Source organism: Polychytrium aggregatum (assembly GCF_025602895.1).
Source record: "Polychytrium aggregatum strain JEL109 chromosome Unknown BJ171scaffold_14, whole genome shotgun sequence".
In the NCBI taxonomy this organism is placed as follows: domain Eukaryota; kingdom Fungi; phylum Chytridiomycota; class Chytridiomycetes; order Polychytriales; genus Polychytrium; species Polychytrium aggregatum.
The window spans coordinates 82,099-100,951 of NW_026516216.1; the positions used below are offsets into that span (position 1 = coordinate 82,099).

Sequence of the window (18,853 nt, forward strand, 5' to 3'; positions counted from 1 at the left end):
TCGCATGAGCCCGGATCGATCCAGCCAGTCCAGCCAGTCCAGCCAACCACAAGTTCATGAGTCGCTCCGTCCTTGGCCATCCCGGCGCTTGAATCTGCATCGTCCAAGCAAGCACTCAGCATACAATGTCGTCGCAGCTGTTCAGCGTCTCGGGCAAGGTCGTCTTGGTGACGGGAGGATCCAGAGGGTATGTCTCCGCCTCCGCCGCACTCGCCCTCCTCATCGCCATGCACACAGGCCTGGTTCCGAACGGGCGGACGTGCGGCCAGTTTGGATCCGTCGATAGCGTCCTCACACCGCGTCCTTGCCGCTGAGCCCAACCCGTCTATTTGCCATCGCTGGCCAACAGGATCGGACTTATGATCGCCGAGGTGAGGTCTCTGGGCGTGTGTGTGTCGGCTCGAGCGCCGCTGACCGAGGAGACGCTGACCCTGAATCTTGCATCATCTACCAGGGCTTCGTCGATGCGGGCGCCAAAGTGTATATCTCCTCTCGCTCCAAATCAGTCTGCGATGCTGAAGCGGCCAGGCTCAGTGCAAAAGGTTCGGACGTTGCGTTGCGCACCTCGACTCGATGGGATATGCGGCGGCCGCTTGGTCTTTGCCTCGCGTGTCCGGAACGCCGATCTTATATCCCCTCATCGTGTATTCCCAGGACCCGGCAAGTGCATCAGCATCCCGGCCGATCTCCAAAAGCTGGAAGAGGTGCACAGGCTGGTGGCCGAGATCGCTAAGAGAGAACCATGTAAGCCGCATGCATGCTGCCCCAACATACTGCTTTCTCTCATGGGCACACGCTTTCGTCCTGGCCGCTGTCTCTGATGGCTGTATGTCTGGCGTCATCGCTCCGGCCAGACCTGCACGTCCTCGTCAACAATGCCGGCGCAACCTGGGGCGAGGACATCTCCAGCTACCCCGACGAGGGATTTGAAAAGGTCCTCAGCCTCAACCTCAAGCGCATCTTCAGCCTGATCCAGGCGTGAGTATTTCCTTGCTTCTTCACGTGCCGCCACACAGACACAAACAAAACGCACCTGTCAAGCCAGCATGATCTGTTTCTCCGCGCCGTCCGTTCGCCCGTGAGAATCTGGGGACGGCCTCGTTGTCGTCCGCATCGATTGGGGCATTCGTTCTGCAGCTCTCAGCTGCACCAGCTGGTCGTGCGCTCAGTACAGGCTGGGCCCCCGTGCAATCGAGCCATACATCTGTAAGCTGACAAGGGATCTGCTCCATCACCCTTGAATCACCCTTGGCAAATACCCTGTGGTGTTCAAGATCCCTGCCTCTGCTCGAGGCCGCCGCCGTTCCATTGGATCCAGCACGCATCATCAACATCGGTTCTGTTGATGGTAAGGCATGCGCTTTGAGTATCCCGGTTATCTGCCCATGGCCCATCGCCAATGCGTGTGCACCGCCGTCGACGCTTGGACAGCTTCCCCTATCGACCAGACCTGCAGACTGAGCCGCCACAACTCAATAGGCATCCATGTCCCGCTCCTGGAGACGTATGCCTACTCCGCCTCCAAGGCTGGTCTCCACCACTTGAGTCGCCATCTGGCCAGCAAGTTGGGCTCGCGATACATCACCGTCAACAATATCGCCCCTGGCCCCTTCGAATCCAAGATGATGAAGGCCACGCTTGAAAGCGCCAAGGATCAGATTGTGGCCTCGGTGCCGCTCGGTCGCATTGGATCGCCCGCCGATATGGCCGGAGTCTGCATCTATTTGTCCAGCAAGGCCGGAGCATACGTCAACGGTGCGTTCTCAGCCTGTTTCGTGCCGATATGCCCACTGCCGCGAGCGATACAGTGGGCTTGAACAAGCTTGTACCTGGCTGCTCCGTTTTCTGAATTCGGTTGGCACCATGCTCACTTTGACCCATACCATATTCCAGGGGCTACGATCGCGGTCGACGGCGGCCTCCTGGTTCATGCCAAGAGCCACATCTAGTTCAATCGAAGAGATTTGATATGATCCTTTCGTCTGCGGCATTTTGGAAAGTCGCATCGGGCGTCCTGTATGTCTTGGGGGATGGCGCCATTCTCGTTTTTGATTACAGGCAATCCAATAAAAAACGGGACACCCGGGTTTTTGACCATTCATCGAATATTTTGTTACCCAATGTTATCGCGCGCTGGCCATGACCATTCGCCACACATCCGACTTTCGCACCGCCACATTGCGATGCTACGCCCTCATCCATAGCCTGCGTAAGGTCGCCTCCATATTCAGTGTATCCAAGAGCACCATCCATCGATGGCACCGAGGATGCAAGCTGGATGACCCATCCCGGGTCCCAGCTCGCAGATCCACTTTCTTCGAGCAGGCATGTCCAGTCATTCGCACCCTGATTGAACAGGACCCGTTCCAGACTGGTCCTGTGTTGCGGTGCAAGCTCGAGTCCATCCTCCAGAGGAAAGTATCACTCTCACTCTGCCACACTGCCATCCACCGAGCAGGTCTCTCACACAAGAGGGCAACACACCTCTACAAGTCCAAGCGACTGGATGAGCGAGTGGCACAGTTCAGGGACCAAGTCCACTCCATCGACCCACGGCGGCTCGTTTTTGTCGATGAGACAGGGATCAGGAAATCCATTTTCCCTCTTTACGGATACTCACCGAAGGGTGCTCCGCTTCGCCAGCGCAATCACATGAAACACAAGTCTGTCTCGGCTGCATTTGCCATCAACCACTCTGGTGTGCTGCATCGCATGTACATCCCCACATCATTCAAGACACACTCGATGGTCGAGTTCTTTGAGCGAGCGAGCTTCCCAGACGACTCTGTGATTGTGATGGACAATCTCAGCATGCACAAGACAATGGCTGTCTTGGACTGCATCGAGCGCCGAGGATGGTCAGTGATCTTCACCCCACCTGCCTCGCCCGACTTCAATCCCATCGAGAACTTCTTTGGGATTGTGAAGCATCAGTACAGGAAGGCAGCAGCGCTGAATGCGTCCGAGGGGTTCAGAGTCGGGATGGTGACCCTGTTTGAGTCTGCCGTTCGGAGGGTGCTTCCAGATGTCTTCCCACGGCTGATTGAGCGAGCGATGCGCTTCTGGGGTTGAGTTCCCTCCAATCAAGCCGCCATTTTCACGCTCAAATCCCTGGCTTCAACCTCTCGGCGATTTTTGAACAGGGTCACTTCCCCAACCAGCCCGCGCAGACGGGTTCCTGCTCTCGGGTATAAATGCCACACCTTCGTCCTGCTGCTTTCTTCCCTCACCTCGCCTTGATCTGATCATCGCGCTATTGTACGATAAAAAAGTCTCACCTCTGACCAGTACCACTGGCAGGCATCCAGCATCCTCTGCCCCATGCCTCCGAAGCGTAAGGGTACCGGTGATGGCCAGCCTCGGCCACCCAGGCCCAAGAAAGCCAAGTCACAGTCGGAGCCTGTCTCTGGTTCGTATTCTGATCCCACGCATGCTTGGTCGTCTGTTGCTCCGTCGCTCACCACCACTGCTTCTGCAGATCCAATGGATGTCGATCCCACCGAGCCTGGTCCCTCATCTGGTCCTGTCAAGCGATGTCCCAAGTGCGATGGCACCGATCATCAGCGAAGCAACACCAACAGGTGTCCCAAATACCGGCCCCTCAAGAGTTCTGTCGTCCCACTCGTGGATGGAAGGTCATCCGCCCCTCAGTTCAGCTGCTTCAAGCAGACGATGATGGCTGTTGTCTCAATCCCGCTCTCCGCGACAAGATCCAGGCCACCGTCGAGGCCATGACCCAGATCCAGTTCGAGGCATCCAGGCTGCTCAACCTGCATATCCTCCGGTGCATCGAGCAGGATATTCCCATCCCCGTCATCTCCAAGTCCACCCCTGCTTTCATCCGCCAATGCTTCACGATTGTCGAGGCCGATGCCCTCTCGACGTCCAGGGATACCAAGAAATACAACGAGCATCTGGTCGCTTCCTTTCGCGACTACCAGACCACTCGGCACGCAGACCTGCCTCCGGCCCCTTGTCTGCCTGATGGTGCTCACAGTCAGCTTCTCACACTGGCTGTCAATGCCTATGCCACCAACTGCACCACCCACCTCGACCTGGCCTACTGGCGACTCCTTCGTCGCTTTTGTGCTGCTGTCTTCCCTGCCAACAAGCATAAGCACGAAGCCATCGAGGCCTGTCTCGAGCTCTTCGAGAAACCAGGGCAGACTCCACCCAAGGCCGATCTCGAGTTCCTCTATCCCGACTTTGGCCACATCCTGGACGAGTTTCGGTACAGCAACGACCAGGACCGCTTCCGGGCCCTCCATCGCCTCTCACACCATGTGAGAATCCTCGCCCGAGACAAGATGGTCGACAATGTCCACAAGTGGATCGACTGTGACATGCCCGCCCTCCGAGTCACCGAGCTGCAGCGCCAGGCCAAGCTGGACGAGCTCACTACCCAAGGCATTCCCTCCGACGACAAGAGGTTCACCACGGCCAAGTCTGAGCTCGGCACCACCAAGTCCAAGATCAACAAGCTGGCATCCAGGATCAACTGGGCCCTCAAGCAGCTCGCTCTGGACACTCCTCCGGCCGTGTGCACGATAGTTCCTCTATGTACTGCGAAGGCCAAGTATGTCAAGATTGACACGGTCACTCTTTGGAATCTCCTTGGTCCAAAGAAGCGCCTTGACCTCACCAGGGACAAGCTCAAGGAAGAAGGTGAGGACGGTGTCAACAACCAGGATCGTCTCTGGCGCAGTTGCTTCAAGCTGCGTAGTTCCCTCTTCCGTGACCGGGATATCAATCACAAGCTGTTCAACTACGATATCAGCACCGATGGCATTGGATGCACCATCGGTCTCGTCAAGTTTGTGCCTCGAACCGATCACACCGAGACCATCGAGCCTCCTCCGACTGCCGAGCAGCGCATCCAGGCCCACATCGGCGACCCAGACCCCGATCGCACCACTTGGATTGGCATCGATCCTGGAGTCGGCTCCATCTTCACGGCGGTCATCCAAGCACCGGGCCACCAAGACGAGGTGGTCTCATTCTCCAATGGCCACTACCAGCACATGTGTGGCCATACGTCCAACACCAAGTGGCACAATATCATGAAGTATCGACTCAGCATCGAGACCTGGATGTCGACCACCCCCTCGCCCAAGGTGTCGTCCTCGGAAGCCTTCAAGGTCCATCTCACCCATGTCCTGCAACCGGAGCTGCGAGTGCAGCTCGACTTCCACCTTGGCAAGAAGGCCCGTCACCATCGATTCACGGGCCACAGGAGACGCCAAGTGGCCGTCGACAGGATGTGCAAGGCCGTCCTGAAGCACGCCCCGATACGGACCGATGTGGTGATCGCCTTTGGCAATGCGTCATGGCGGCAAGGCAAGGGCTATGCATCCAGCCCTCGGAGGCAGCGGTTTGCTCAGTACTTTGAGCAATTCGAGCACCACCGACGCCGTCCCAATCACCATCACGGAAGCGTCAAGGTGGCCTCGACGAACGAGTTCAACACCTCGCAAGTGTGCTCCAAGTGCCTGGAGCCAGTTCGGTTGGAAGGACTCGATGCGCCCAGTGTTGCGAATTCCCACTTTGTCAGGAGCTGCAAGAATCCCAGCTGCCGGACAGTGTGGAATCGCGACGTCAATGCGGCGCGCAACATGATCACAGTGTGCAGGTCGATTGTGGAGATCGGAGAGCGACCGGTGGTCTTCACTCGGAGGCTGCCAAAGTGATCTGTTTTATTTCTTGTGGCTTTGCTTGACGCAAGCACAGCACATACTACACGTTCATGGAAACGGCTGTGGTGTCCCGTTTTTTTCTGAATAAAGTGTACATTCGTGTCCACCACAATCGCCATATGGGTAGATTGCCCACGGCTCGGTTCAAAGCAGCTGGGAGCAATTGTGCCCAGCCGGAGCATTGTCGTCTGCGATATGTCTGCTCGCCCTCACATATTTCTGGCCGTGATTGGTATGAATGAGCGGACCCGGCAGACGGCTATCGTTAGTCGCAGACCAAGCGAGTCCAGCGGTGGCCGAACAATGGCTGCTCCGAGGTCGTGCATTTGTCAAGCCAAGGCTGTGAGACCACCAAGAAGCTCATTCTCCATACGATCTTCACAAAATCTTGAATTGCCAAGCGGGCGACTTGTCGGATATCGAGTCACTTGCCCGTGGCACCGATAGCCCCCCAAGGACGAATCGCTATCTGTGCAGTCGCCACTATAACGCTCAGCGAGCGAGAAGGTTCCAGTCGTCCCACAACAGCAGCTCGACCAACGGCGACATTCACCTCAAATCACACTCACATCAGTATACCAGGCCTTACGAACCCGCCCGCATACACAGGCCCGACTGTGCCCCCTCTGAACTTTGGACGCAAGAGCATGGATGTCAGTCATATATCGGGGATTGTGGGACTGGCTGTGCAGTCCCTGAACATCCTATTCTCCGCCTACAAGTTTGTCAGACAGCCGGTGCTGTACTACTTTTGCCTGCTGGTGTCGATGTTGGTAAGCTCGGGCCGTGCGCAACGCCATTCGATGGCGACCGTGCGATTCGATGGCGGCTGGGATAGAGCTGCATTTGTGTGGCTCGGATTCTCCCAATGATATCGACGGAAGCGTTAGCCGGCTTCCTGTGAGTCCACCCGTCCTGTTGCCTCTGAAAGTGGCATACCAGAATTGCGGCAAGTTGGTTCAGTGCGTTGCCCTTTCCGCTCGCCCCATTCCCCTCACCGACTGCTCGATATCGCAGTCGGGGATCGAATCATGCAAGCTGATACTGCGTCGCCGCATTGGTCTTTGGCACAGGGAATATCTTCCTACACCACGATGGCCTATCTTACACTCGATGCCCCGTTTTCCCTGGACGATTTTGTTCAGGGAGGCCGACTTGAGTACATCATCTATGCGCTCTCCGTGACGCTCTTTATCGTGCTGATTCACCGAAAGTTTCAAATCATCAAGAGCATTGCGCCGTACTCGATTATTTGGGTAACTGACCTTGGCTGGATGTGTCGGCGTGTTGCTGGGAGCACCACTGGGAGCATCACTCGGAACATCACTGGGAGCATCACTGGAAGCAGTCTTTGGCACCCTCCCTGGTTCATTTCGGTTCCATTTCTCAAACGGTCCTTGTTCTGGCTCTGGCATCTCGCTCATTCAGGACCGGGTCTTCCACGCTATTATCGGAACGAGCTGCGCAATGTGCTTGATCTTCACGCAGATCCCGGCGCTTGCCAGGATTCAAAGCCTGCGATACCTGGGCAGCGGCGTCCTGATCACGGCGGTATTTGTGTCGTCTTCGGCCTTTGGGTTTGTCTTCCATCGCAATCTCAAGAAGATCGAGGACCAAATGAAGGAAATCTCCCGGCGGCGATCAAGCTCCGATGCAACGAGCATTGTGCTGCTGTGGCTCAAAATGGTTATCATTTCGATCATGCTGATGAGGTATGTGCAGATCGCTCGAGATCGGGGCTTGTCGATATCACTCGCGCGATCCCCGATGCCGCCTTGGCAGACATCGTTGCAGAGGCACCTCGATCAGCTCGACAAGACTGAGCCAGCTCGGCTGGGAGTTCATACGAATGACTAATCAGAGGGCTTCTGGGTGTTGACGAAACCACCATGCCCGACTCAACCATCCCTCGCCGCCCCTCGCCGCCCCTCGCCGCCCTCATAGCTTCTTCTGCATCGTGGTCTACTTTGCGCTTCTGGGCCTGTACCTGGGCGGGATTTTGGACTTTGACGGGTTCCTGCAGGCCACCACTGCCATCCAGCTGGCTGGGGTGCCGCTCTACTTTGGTGGATGCCTCGGATTCCTTGAGACCATCTACATATCGGTCGAGAATCTGTTCTGCTACGGCGATGGTGCCGTCCCAACCATCAAGTCAACGTACGGGCTGACGACAACCAAACATGCCACGACGGTGATACAAAGTCAAGTGGCCGAGAAACCAGAGCATAACTCGGCCGATAGTGGACTGATACCCTGACCCTCCGTCGCCGCTCGACTTGCCCACGTGCTTATGTACAGTATAGATATAATCGGTGTTTTCGATCGGAATTCCCTGTTCTGGATGTGGATGGGACGCGGAGACCTTGGGGCATCTACATCGTTGCCCATGGCACTGCAAAGCGACTCGGTGGTGAAGAGCCCGGGGTCGCGGTTTGCATCAGAGGACGCATGTTGGTTGTGCCCATCGATGGCGAAGACTCAGGCGCTGCCGAGCGAGCTTCATATGATAACGACCGGGGAGGCATGTCCCCAGCCGTGCCTCTAACGGGAAAGTGGATGAATGAATAGATGTATTCATGATCCGGAGGCGAGGGGAGTGGCTGCTGGCTATATATGCACGGTGCCCTGTTCCATTTTGTGAGCACTGTATCTAGTGCTGAAGAGTGCGGGCCTGGAAGGTTCGTACAGGCAGACAAATGACAATATATCCAGGTTGGAAAGGAAGGCGTGTCAGTATGGGATCAAGAGGAACTCCTGTGGCGTCTGTGGGCTGACACAAACCGACCCAGCACGGCATGCGAACTGTTGTATGCGATGCGATGTCATTGCTGTATGTCATTGATGTCGGGCCAACTACTACTTACAGCAAGGACACGGTCGTTGGGGTCCGCCGGATCGGAGCCGAGCTCGACACGAAGTCCATCGAACGGATAGTCGCGGGCAGCCTGGACAGCAACACAGGAGTGCAAAGGCGATTAGCATACCCGGCTGGATCGGGCTGATTGTGTGCAACACATGATCGCGATTGGGACGGGCTGGGACGGTGGAAATTGAACTTGGATCGGTGGGCAGTTGCCGCAGATGTGATCGTGACATTCGCAGCGAAAGGATGCAGAATGAAAGATCGACGACTGTCCGGGCAATTTGCGGTGCTCGGGTATATAGTCGCTCGATACGCCTGATTTCAAAGGCGTCTCCGAGCAAGAGAAAGACGGACAACCCGCCACAGGTTGGGCTACAAGCGGACTGGATCGCGTGGGGGGGGGACTCACCGCATGCATGTGCTTTGACGGATCCCAGAGGTAGATGACGGTAGCAAAGGTGCCAATGACGCCCAGGAACTTGACGCTGGCCCAGGCGAGCGGGCCCCAATGAGGCTCAGGGCCAATACCCAGCCAGTCGGTCATGGCGTCTTGGTCATGGAGAATCTCGCCATAGTTTCTGCGTCCCTGCTGATCCCAGTACTTGAAAGGATCTTTGAGCTGAGTCCACTGGAAGGGAACGTCGCGGGGATAGTCGCCGGTGGGGGCAACGAGCTGGTCGTCAAACTCGCGGTAGTGCCAGTGAGCGGGCGATGGCAGACCCGACTTGTCGGCCGAAGGAAGCCGCTGGTCGTACTCGGGCCACTTGAGAGGAGCAGCCATCGGGCCGATCGAGGTATTGGGCTTGGGAAGAGGCGTGTAAACAGGGTGGGTCAGAACGGCATCGGGTTCGTCGACTGGGACCTTGGGGGCCGATGGCGGGACGTGGTTGTTGGACCAGATTTCGGAAGCTGCCGGGAAGCCAGCCTCGGGGGCCTCGCGGTCCTTGATGTTGTAGCTGTGACGATACGTTGAGCAAGCCGTGTCCAGATGACACCGCGATGGGAGGGCCATGACCGTCATGACAGTGTTGACAACGGCCGCATCGCAATCGTTGTCGTTGTCGTTGTCGCGGTATGGATCCAATCGATCCGAGCCGGAGCGTCGAAAAAGCCGTCAGTCCCAGCGCCCGCGATGGCGGTGCATGTCGATATTCCATGATCCAGCGTGATCCCGGACAGCCCCCAGGTTGTCCCAGCATGAAATGGAACCGTCCAAGCGACAGGGTCCAGGAAAAATCGGTGGTCGAAGCGGGGCATCGAGGACATTGAAACAAATCGCGATTGTTAGATTCTGTCGCCGAAATGATAGCGCACGCTCGCCGATGTGCCGATGCCTTGAGATGCTTCAATGGCAAATGTATCGGTGTCTCCCCGAAAGGGCAGTGTGGTAATGCGCTGCATCTGCTTCGTCCGCGATCAAAGCCTCCTGCTTCCGGGATGGCAACGGGTCTCCCCGGCTGCTGCTATGGCCCCGCCGTCGCGAGCATTCCATATCGGCTGGTTTGGGGGCGCTCGCACAAATGCCTTACCCATACGAGTACGATCGGGAAGAGACGGCCCCCGAGAAGGCAGCCGGCTTGTTCAGGGCGCGAAGGCCCAGGGCAGCAGAGCGAGCGAGAGCCATCGGGAGGGTAATCGCTTGGGTGTCGGCGATGGATGCTCGATGGGCAAAAGACAAGTGCGAATCGCTGGCTCTCCACGAAAAAGAAAACCGAGCGAGAGACGGGGGGCAGCGAGGCCGGAGCGAGAGCGTCCCGGCGAGAGCGCGTTCTGTGTCGCATCTGCGCTGTGTCGGCGCCTCTGGTTCGGGATATATGAAATTCATTCTCCCAGCGCGCCTTGTGTTCCGATCCAGCTTCTCGGCACAAGTGGGGCATGTATTCGTCCATCGACAACAGCGCGAGTTCCGCATCACAGCCATGGGCGCGAGCAACCAGCAGCCGGCCCGCTCGGCTCGACTCATTGGCTCTGTGCTTCTTCAGTCGGGCGGATGCGCTGCTCGGCTTGGCCGGCAAAGAGCGGGCAGACGTGGTTCTGATCAAAGGACTGCATCAGCTGCCTCCAGGTCCAGTGTCTATGAACTTTCTCGGCCGCTTTCCGCCCAATGACGAGCGAGTCATAGCGGTTGAGGACCATTTCCTTCATGACCGGAGCCATGACCCGGGGATCGAGGTCGGCACCGCAACCTGAGGGTGTGCGTTGGGAGCAAGCAAATGGGGGGGGGGCAGGTTAGTTTGCATTCGCGCCTGGCCTGGGTCTCGATAGCCCTGCCTCCCTCCATCCACCCAGATGATGCCTCTTCGCCGACTCTCAGCATCCTGGAGGCGGCTCCTCACCGTAGTGACTGCCAAAGTTCAAGCCGATCAGCCGCGTTGGTGGTATCATGACGCAGGTCTCGCGATCACAAAAGTCCTTCATTCCGGAGTACTCTGGTACGATCACTGGCAAGCCAGTCGCCATCGCCTCCAGCACAGTGAGCCCGAATCCCTCCGAGAAGGATGGGAAAACAAAGCAATCGGCCTCATGGTAGAATCGCGCGATTTCGGTAGCCGGTCGATCCGCCGCGGCCTCGACGATGACGACTCCAGGCTTGCTGTTCCAATGGTCGTGCTCCCACTGCTGGATCGTTGGCGGGTATCCGCACACAATCTTGAGTTCCACATTGATGGTGCGGCCGGATGCTGTCGTGAGTGTGCCTTTGGGAAAGGCAAACGAAAAGGCTTCGAGAACGGCCCTGGTGTTCTTGCGCCCGCCCCAGACCGAGACCCAGATGAACTGATAGCGATTGGACTCGAGCCGATCAAAGCGATATTTGTACGTAAAGATCTCGGCATCGAATCCATGTGGAAAGAGATTCACTCGTTTCTGGGCGTCGGGGACGGCCCCGGACAGGAGCTCCTGGCTGAAACGAGTCGGAACAAAGAGCTTCTTTTGAAATCGACTGCTGCTCGGCTCCAAGAATCTGTTGAACTGGGCACTCGCAGTGGTATGGGGCATTATTGGAACTTCTGAGACCGTCAGGCCGAAATAGTGTGTACTAGGCTTTGCTGCGAGGCTGTCGATATGGCTGACTCGAAATGTTAGGTTGGGACGCTGATTTGGCTGCCTTGCGCGAATGTTTTCGAGCTCAGGACTCAGCCGAATGTCGGGTGTCCATGTTTCGAGGATAATGGGCTGATGACAGAGATTAGGGACGATCGATCAGTACGATTTTGCACCCATCGCAGCGCAGCCGTGGTGGTGCAGCAACCATGTCGTGTGTGAGAGCGGCAAGGCGATTGGTGGATCAAGTCCATAGGATGGTGAGCCGATCGTGCGTGATCTTACATAGCCCAGGCGATCAAGATGCAACGCAATGTTCGATGCCACAGTTCCAAACGAGGTGGGCTCTCCGATAGGGCCATCAACCTTGATGGCATACTTGGATCGATCGATCTCGCACAGCTGCGTATCGTTGAGCGGGCTGCTCGGCTCATCTGCGATGGTAGCCAGCGGGAGTGTTGGCATTGGAACCTGGCACGGCTTTTCGGCGGAGATTCCGTGCTGGGCATAAATGTCGCTCAGGTAGGGCGGATAGTCGGCATATCGCAAAGTTGCGGTTTCGATGAGCCGATACAGGCGATCGTGAAAGACCAAGTTTCCCTGCGGAAGCGAGCCCTCATCCCAGATGGTGATGCTGTTGTGGGAGGCGGTGGAGATCATCCAGATCAAGGCGATGACGACTGCCAGGCTAAGCGCTCGCTTGAATTGTCGGAATTTCGGGAGCGACAGCGCCAAGCCTGGCTTGGAGAGCAGCGGCGACTTTGGGAAGAGCACCATACTGGAGGACAGACAGTTCGACGATGCATCGGCGCTTCACCAGATGCAGCCGCACATTAAATACCATCACTATGGCGGGAAGCGGCACTGCAAGAAGCTGGCGGCCCTGAGCCCCTCCCCGCGGAGCTTTGGCGGGACGACGGGGGATGCAACTGACCGGCGGCATGTCCGCATTGAAACGGAGCACCACCCGCAGATGGTTTGTGGATCGGCTGATGTTGATCGATCTGGCTGGACGGCTTTGATCGGCACCCAAACCAGCGACATTGCTCTTTGCCCTGCGTCTGCCTCCCTCATCCCAGGTATGTCTTGCTCTGACCTGCAGTGACTCGCTGGTTCCCTGTCGTGCCCGCTCACTCCATGCATCTCCCTCACACAGGGACACCACGGGCCAGGGATGGATCCATCCGAGACAGTAACCATCTCGATGTAACAAACTTATCTGTCCCTGGGGAGTCGAGCGTGGCCTGCCTTGACTGTTGTGGTGGACTCGGTCGAAGATATCCGATCGGCCGCATTCAGCCAAATCGATCAACTTTGTCCGATCCACCAAGATCGCAATCCATCCGCATCGCCCACTCATCACCGCATGTCAGTACAGCACCTAAAAATCAAATGCCAAGCTCCTGTTTTGACGGAATACGGCCTTTCAGCAAAGAATGCTATATTGCCCCACAGCCGGAGAGCAATAGGGAAGATATGTCTCCCTTCTCAGCGAGTTTTGTGGCGGGCATGTTACGGTGGGGGGGTGGAGAGAGTGTCAGTGAGCTTGAGCTTGAGCTTGAGCCCGGGACACAAGATGGCCAGAGTCAAGTGGTTCAGTTGAAAGTGCTGGGCTGGGAAAAGCGGATGTATGCAGAGGGACGGATGGGGAGGATCGATACTCGGGTATCTCCCGGCATCTATACATGTGGTGGTGTCGTTGGTGGCGATTGAGGAGCGAAATAGAACAAGAATGGGCAGCGACGACCGACTCTGCAGCGTCGAGCGTCTGGGATATGTAGCGGCATTGAGCGTCAAGTGTCGAGTATCGTGTCGAGTGTCGAGTGTCGAGTGTCGAGTGTCGAGTGTCGAGTGTCGAGTGTCGAGTGTCGAGTGTCGAGTGTCGAGTGTCGAGTGTCGAGTGTCGAGTGTCGAGTGTCGAATGTCGAGTGTCGAGCACTTTACCAGCTATGATTTGCTGGCAGTCAGTGTCGCTGGCAGTGAGGCTGCAGGGGTGGATGATCGGAGTGGATTTTTCGATGAGGGTGTTCCAATTACGACGAGACCGAGGATGAGCCAAAAATAAGTACTGCAGGGTGGATGGGTGGCGTTGAGTCCAAGTACCAAGAAACGAGGGGCGGGCGAGCAGCGAGGAGCGTGGGCCGATGGCGAGTCACTGGTCGTCGACTTGCATTTCCTTGACCATGGCCCAGTTGCCGAGCCAGGCAACAAGGTCATTAAGTTCGACAATGTGGCTCGTTTCGCTTGCCACTTGGAAGACTTCGACAACGGCATTCCGAAATTGCGGCTCGAGACTTCGCGATATGGGCAGAACCAAGGATGCAAGTGAAGTCGAAGATTAGTAGCGCGGACACGGGCTGAGGCGCCCGAAGGCAGGTCAGACGACAGATCCGCCGGGCAAAAGAGCCACGCAACACCTACCATAGTAGCTGACATGAGAACTGCACCGCATTGACAAGCCCGATCTTTTGCCGCACCCGGCGAATGATTTGTTTGCAGTAATTGGCATCGTGCGAGTCGCGGATGTACTCAAAAATCGTCGTAAAGTACAGAAGCTGGATCGATAGCTCGATGATCTACACAGAGGCAAGCCAATATCAGCATCACGATTTGTGTACTCCGAGGCTGAGGAACGGGTATGGTCCCTAAGCCCATGTGCGGGCACGACGCTCAGCCCAAAGCTGGCACGGTCTCCTGTCGATATAGTCGGTCTTACCTTATCCGTGATGTGTGCGCGCGAGTAGATCGACAGAGCAATCGGCGTGTGCTGGTGCGAGGCGAAAAAGTCACCGAGCTCCTCAGTGCACTCGAACTAGTGTGCAAGTCGCAGCATGGAGACACGAGCCCATGTTAGTTCCACGCTTCAGGAGGAGAGCGAGCCAACTGTTGAAAAGCAGTGCATCCTATCGAGATACAGCTTCTGACGAGATCAGTTCAGCCGCGAAGCACTTACCCTGTTTGCGAAAAAGGCATGGCTCATTCGGTGGACGGATTTGCTTTCGACCGAGATGCGCGCTGTAGGGCACATGACGATAGTACAGGTGGCATATTAGGCGTTGGGGCAAGGTGAGATTGTCGTGGTTTGCACGGCCGAGCCACGCCAGCATCGAGCCCCGACATATCAACGAGGCTTGCGGACATTCGCTACAGCGAGATTCCTCGGCTGCGGGTCAGAGCATCGCTCGGTCGTTACGGACGACCTTTCCTCAAGGGTCGTGAGCCAGCAATACCCAATCCCCAACAGAACTCACCCATTTCCATAGTTTCATATGCATTCAAGAACGAGCCGAGGTGGTGGAGGCAGTCCAGATAGAAAACCATGGGATTCTGGGCTTGGCCCGAGTCTGGCAAAATGAACATGGGCGAGGTGACGTGCGGCGACTGTGCCGGGGCCTCGGTCGCACTCGTCGGCTGGTCCAGATCCGAGTGATCGGACGAAGAAGAGCCGCTCGAGTCGGAGGGATTGATGGTCGTTCCCCAGACCGTGGTGTAGCTAGCGGCATCCGTCCGCTGCTCGCGCTTGTTGAAATACTCCTGCACCGTCTTCTTGAACCACTCGAGGTACTTCTGGCTCCGCAGTTCGTGACGCCAGTTGTGGCACGCAATCTCCCGGGCCACAGACTTCCACTCGCCCATCATGATCTTTTGAGCGTGTTGCTTCCGCGTGAAAATCATCTTGGCGCGATATGCCAGCTCGGGCTGGATCTGGGTCTTGAGTCTTTGCATGACCTTCTCGACGGCGGCGTTGGAGCGATTGTGCCCGGCTCCACGGCGATACTCTTCCGAGTGCCGTTCGTCCGTCAGCAGGAGCGCGAGCCGCAGAAGAGATCGCGATATCCACCGCAGCGACGAGCACATGCCTGTGGAGTCCATGACATGCAGTGAGCGGCGGCACAGGGATCGCAGGAAGGATATCGATCGACGGCTGGCACAGCGCCTACCTAATGGAATACCATAGCACTTGACATTTTGGAGGGTCGAGTAGAATAGATTGTCATCTGTGGGACAAACATTCGAGGCAGAAAATGCGTTAGGGCACCCATCCGAAGCAAGGGCCCACGAATACAATAGTGGCCAAGTGTGGTGGATAAGGGTGCATATCAGCATGGTTGCCAGTCCGCAGCGCGCAAGGTCGCTCATACCACTCTGCTTCTGGAAGCGTCCGAACAGATTGAGGCGGACAAATTCTCCGACGACCAGCGTAGGTGCGATGTTGATAACTTGTACTTTGTGTTCGTTCTCCAGCTGGTATCGCTCTGATGTGTAGTGCATTCTCTTGAGCGACGTGTGGAAGCCAATCGACACCGAGATCTCGCGCGGGCCGTAGACAGGTGCGCTGTACATAGGAGCCATCAGAAGGCAGGCGGTGAGGTATGCAACGGAAGAACAAGATCAGTAAGCACATGCGCAAAGTAAGCGGTGGCAGCACCCAAACGGCCATCGCGGGATAGCAATGATGGCAAGTACAACTGCGCGAGTGTGCATACCCGCGCTGATAGAAGGCTTTGAAGGGTATCAGCTCGATTCTCGTTACGATGCAGGCGGGTTGGATGAGGCGGAAGGTCAGGAACTCGTCCACGTCAGCTGTCTTTGACCCAATCGAAGACCACAGCGACTTTGGCGACTCGTCCAGGACAGAGTGGATCGTCTGCTTCTCGTTGTCGAAGGTTGAGGCTGTGGCGACGTATGGCGGTAAGAACAGGCGGCACAAGAACGGCGATGCAACAAGCCACCAGTGAAGACAGCGATGTACAACGGCAACACACTTACATTCTATACCCGACTCGATGATTTGCATGTGTGAGGAATACGCCATGCGGCTCAGCAGAGCTGGCGCGATGGGAGTGCGAATGTGGTAGCAAAGAAGCAGGCGTTAGTGTAGTCCTGTCGAGTGCTGGATGGCAGCGACAGCGGCAACGACGACGAGCGGACCGAGTGGCGAAACAGTGGCCGTGACAGCTATGGCGGACTTGGACAAGTCCGGGCGATGCACAGCAGGGGCGCATGTATACAGCCTCCCAGGGGTCCCGCATGTCGTCGGTGCATCGGCCAGGGTCCGTGGGCTCCTCGACAAGCAGGAGCTGAGTGAGTGGGTGGTGCCGAAGCGAGCGAGATCCGTACCGAGCTCCTTGTAACAGGCCTTTGGATTCAGGATCCAGTCGGAGAGCTTTATTGGATACTGCGTTTGCCTCCCGCGATTGGATCGACTGGATGACTCTGGCCGGGAATGAGATGAAAGTCCAGAGGCAATCTTCCGCCGCTTCCGTCGGACGGACTCGAGGGAATCGTGGTCTTCTTCCTCGGAGCTCTGGGAGGTTTCAGAGCCGTGGGTTTGTTCCTCGTAGGTAAGCAGGAGGGTTGAGATGCCCGAGTCGGCGCTAGCGGCTGATGAGCACGACGACTGCGACGACGACGCAAAGATGCGGTTGGTGTTGAAGGTGACGGCCGAGAGCTCGTGGCTCGGGCTCAAGACATCGATGACGGGAGACAGAAAGAGGCGGTGGTTCGGCTCACGAGCGTCGGCGGCCCGATTCTCCAACAGGGTCGGAGTGGGCTGTGTCAAGGGTGTGGTCAGAGCGGCCCTCCAAAGCGACTCGGTTTGGGTGCTGGTGGGAGTGAGAGAGAAAGAGAGAAAGAAGGAGAGCGGGCGACCATGTGTCCGAGACAGCCCGAGTTCGTTAGCGGAGCAGAAGCGGCGACGACCAAGGTTGCAGCACCGACAGCAGCAGGTCCAAAGCAGCACCGGGTCTGCAGACCTCCCAGCACTCTGCAGGCTTAAGTGGCATGGCCGCCAGGTGCCTGTTTCGCCGAGCCAGGATGCCGCTGGCTCCGTTGGCCTGGAGCACCAGCCCACAACCCACAGCCGGCGAGCCTCCTCCCACCCGGCCAGCCCCCGGGTGCTGGACATGCTCTCGGCAGCAGAGACCGGTCCCGAAACACCAAGACAGGCTGGAGAACCCGGGCAATCCAGACATTGCAGCGACAGTATCAGGTTGGATGACTCCCAATTCAGGAAAGCAGGCGCACGATACGCTACATTTGGTACCAGGCCTTGGAGAGACGCATGATTTTGAACCACTCGTCGGAGGGAACAAAGCTCAGGCATTGTAATACAACTTCCGATGGCAGGACCAGGATGGGGTCAACCATACTAGTCGAGAATTGCTCTGCGAAATCGGCAAGTGGGTTTTGGCGTTGTAGGAAAGGGAACAAGGAGCAGCGGGATTAAAACAGCATTGGGGGCTGTGGGATGGGATGCAACAGGATGCGATGGGATGCAAATCGGGTTCGGGCTCGGGTTCGGGTGAGAACGATCCTTACGATTCGGGGGAAGCAGAGACAAGACAGTTCCGAGGCAGCCCACAGAGCTGTCGGTGGTGGATCTGCGGTGATGCCGAGGAATTTCGGACGCATACCACGGCGAGCAGGAGAGGCAAGCGAATGTGATTTCGAGTATGGATGTTAGTCGAGGTAGTATCAAGCGGGCTGCTCGACAATGTTGGATCTAGGTCAGGGTCAGAAACAGCCATACCAGGGGGAGCAGGGCAGCAGAGACAGGATTCAAAGGACGGCGGCTGGGACGGCAGTCGGCAGCAGCGGTATCAGAGCTGGGGCGGCAGGGCAGAGCAGAGGTTGGGATGAACGAAACGGAGCCGAGCCGAGCCGAGCCGAGCCGGAACAACAAGTTTTTTTCGGAGGACAGCGAGAGCAGGCGAGAGCAGCCTCGGCGCGACGAGACCCGCAGCGAGCACCCCCGAGCGAGACCGCCGGCGAGAAGCAACAACCATACGACCGATGTGCTCCTGGCAAGGACGAGCATCGACTGTCAAGGAGGGGGGGGATCTCTGGGGTGTCTGGGCCGGGGAGATGGTCATGCGAAAGACGGCTGGGTGGCCGACACAGACGACATCGTCTTTGCAACTCGAGGTGCTGTGCTGTCGCTGTGCTTGGCCGGGAGTGCATCTCTGCATGGGCGGGGATCGCATTGGAGGGTAGATAGATAGATCCACAATTGTGCAGTAATACATCAGCATATCCGCATATCTACACCTGTGTGGTGATATTCATTATCCCATGCACACACTATGCCATCACACTCTCAAACAACGTCACACTCTCAAACAACATCACACTATCAAACAGCATCACCGCCGTCGGCCCGCTCTGTCCGTTCCCCAGGCTATCGTCGTCGGTCTTGTCCGTGGCGCTGTCGACTCGGCCCCGGCTCCTGTCGGGATCGCATCCGGCCGCCCTC

The 18,853-nt window shown here is 57.1% G+C and overlaps 5 protein-coding genes across 5 annotated transcripts; 2 read left to right on the forward strand and 3 right to left on the reverse strand.

The window, feature by feature from the left end:
- Positions 1-89: 89 nt before the first annotated feature.
- On the forward strand, positions 90-2,101 carry BJ171DRAFT_500528 (uncharacterized protein). Its single transcript, XM_053110563.1, has 8 exons — positions 90-187; positions 350-371; positions 455-542; positions 655-744; positions 855-978; positions 1,275-1,348; positions 1,480-1,755; positions 1,894-2,101. Exons 1-8 carry the CDS (start codon positions 126-128, stop codon positions 1,947-1,949), a joined length of 792 nt encoding a protein of 263 aa, XP_052967551.1. The 5' UTR covers positions 90-125; the 3' UTR covers positions 1,950-2,101.
- A 4,846-nt stretch (positions 2,102-6,947) lies between these two features.
- On the forward strand, positions 6,948-8,250 carry BJ171DRAFT_61584 (uncharacterized protein). The gene is made up of 2 exons (XM_053115335.1): positions 6,948-7,405; positions 7,638-8,250. The coding sequence occupies exons 1-2, from the start codon at positions 7,161-7,163 to the stop codon at positions 7,948-7,950; spliced, it is 558 nt and encodes a 185-aa protein (XP_052967552.1). The 5' UTR covers positions 6,948-7,160; the 3' UTR covers positions 7,951-8,250.
- On the reverse strand, positions 8,246-10,237 carry BJ171DRAFT_500578 (uncharacterized protein). The gene is made up of 4 exons (XM_053110564.1): positions 10,086-10,237; positions 8,966-9,512; positions 8,558-8,638; positions 8,246-8,364 (listed from the first exon to the last, which is right to left on the reverse strand). Exons 1-4 carry the CDS (start codon positions 10,178-10,180, stop codon positions 8,344-8,346), a joined length of 744 nt encoding a protein of 247 aa, XP_052967553.1. The 5' UTR covers positions 10,181-10,237; the 3' UTR covers positions 8,246-8,343.
- Positions 10,238-10,515: 278 nt separating this feature from the next.
- On the reverse strand, positions 10,516-12,375 carry BJ171DRAFT_598161 (uncharacterized protein; the record flags this gene model as incomplete). Its single annotated transcript, XM_053114815.1, has 3 exons — positions 10,516-10,742; positions 10,893-11,730; positions 11,884-12,375. The coding sequence occupies 3 exons, from the start codon at positions 12,373-12,375 to the stop codon at positions 10,516-10,518; spliced, it is 1,557 nt and encodes a 518-aa protein (XP_052967554.1).
- A 1,120-nt stretch (positions 12,376-13,495) lies between these two features.
- On the reverse strand, positions 13,496-16,742 carry BJ171DRAFT_500581 (uncharacterized protein). The gene is made up of 9 exons (XM_053110565.1): positions 16,369-16,742; positions 16,086-16,272; positions 15,741-15,934; positions 15,540-15,596; positions 14,850-15,458; positions 14,552-14,613; positions 14,315-14,410; positions 14,020-14,174; positions 13,496-13,892 (listed from the first exon to the last, which is right to left on the reverse strand). The coding sequence occupies exons 1-9, from the start codon at positions 16,412-16,414 to the stop codon at positions 13,751-13,753; spliced, it is 1,548 nt and encodes a 515-aa protein (XP_052967555.1). The 5' UTR covers positions 16,415-16,742; the 3' UTR covers positions 13,496-13,750.
- Between the last annotated feature and the right edge of the window lie 2,111 nt (positions 16,743-18,853).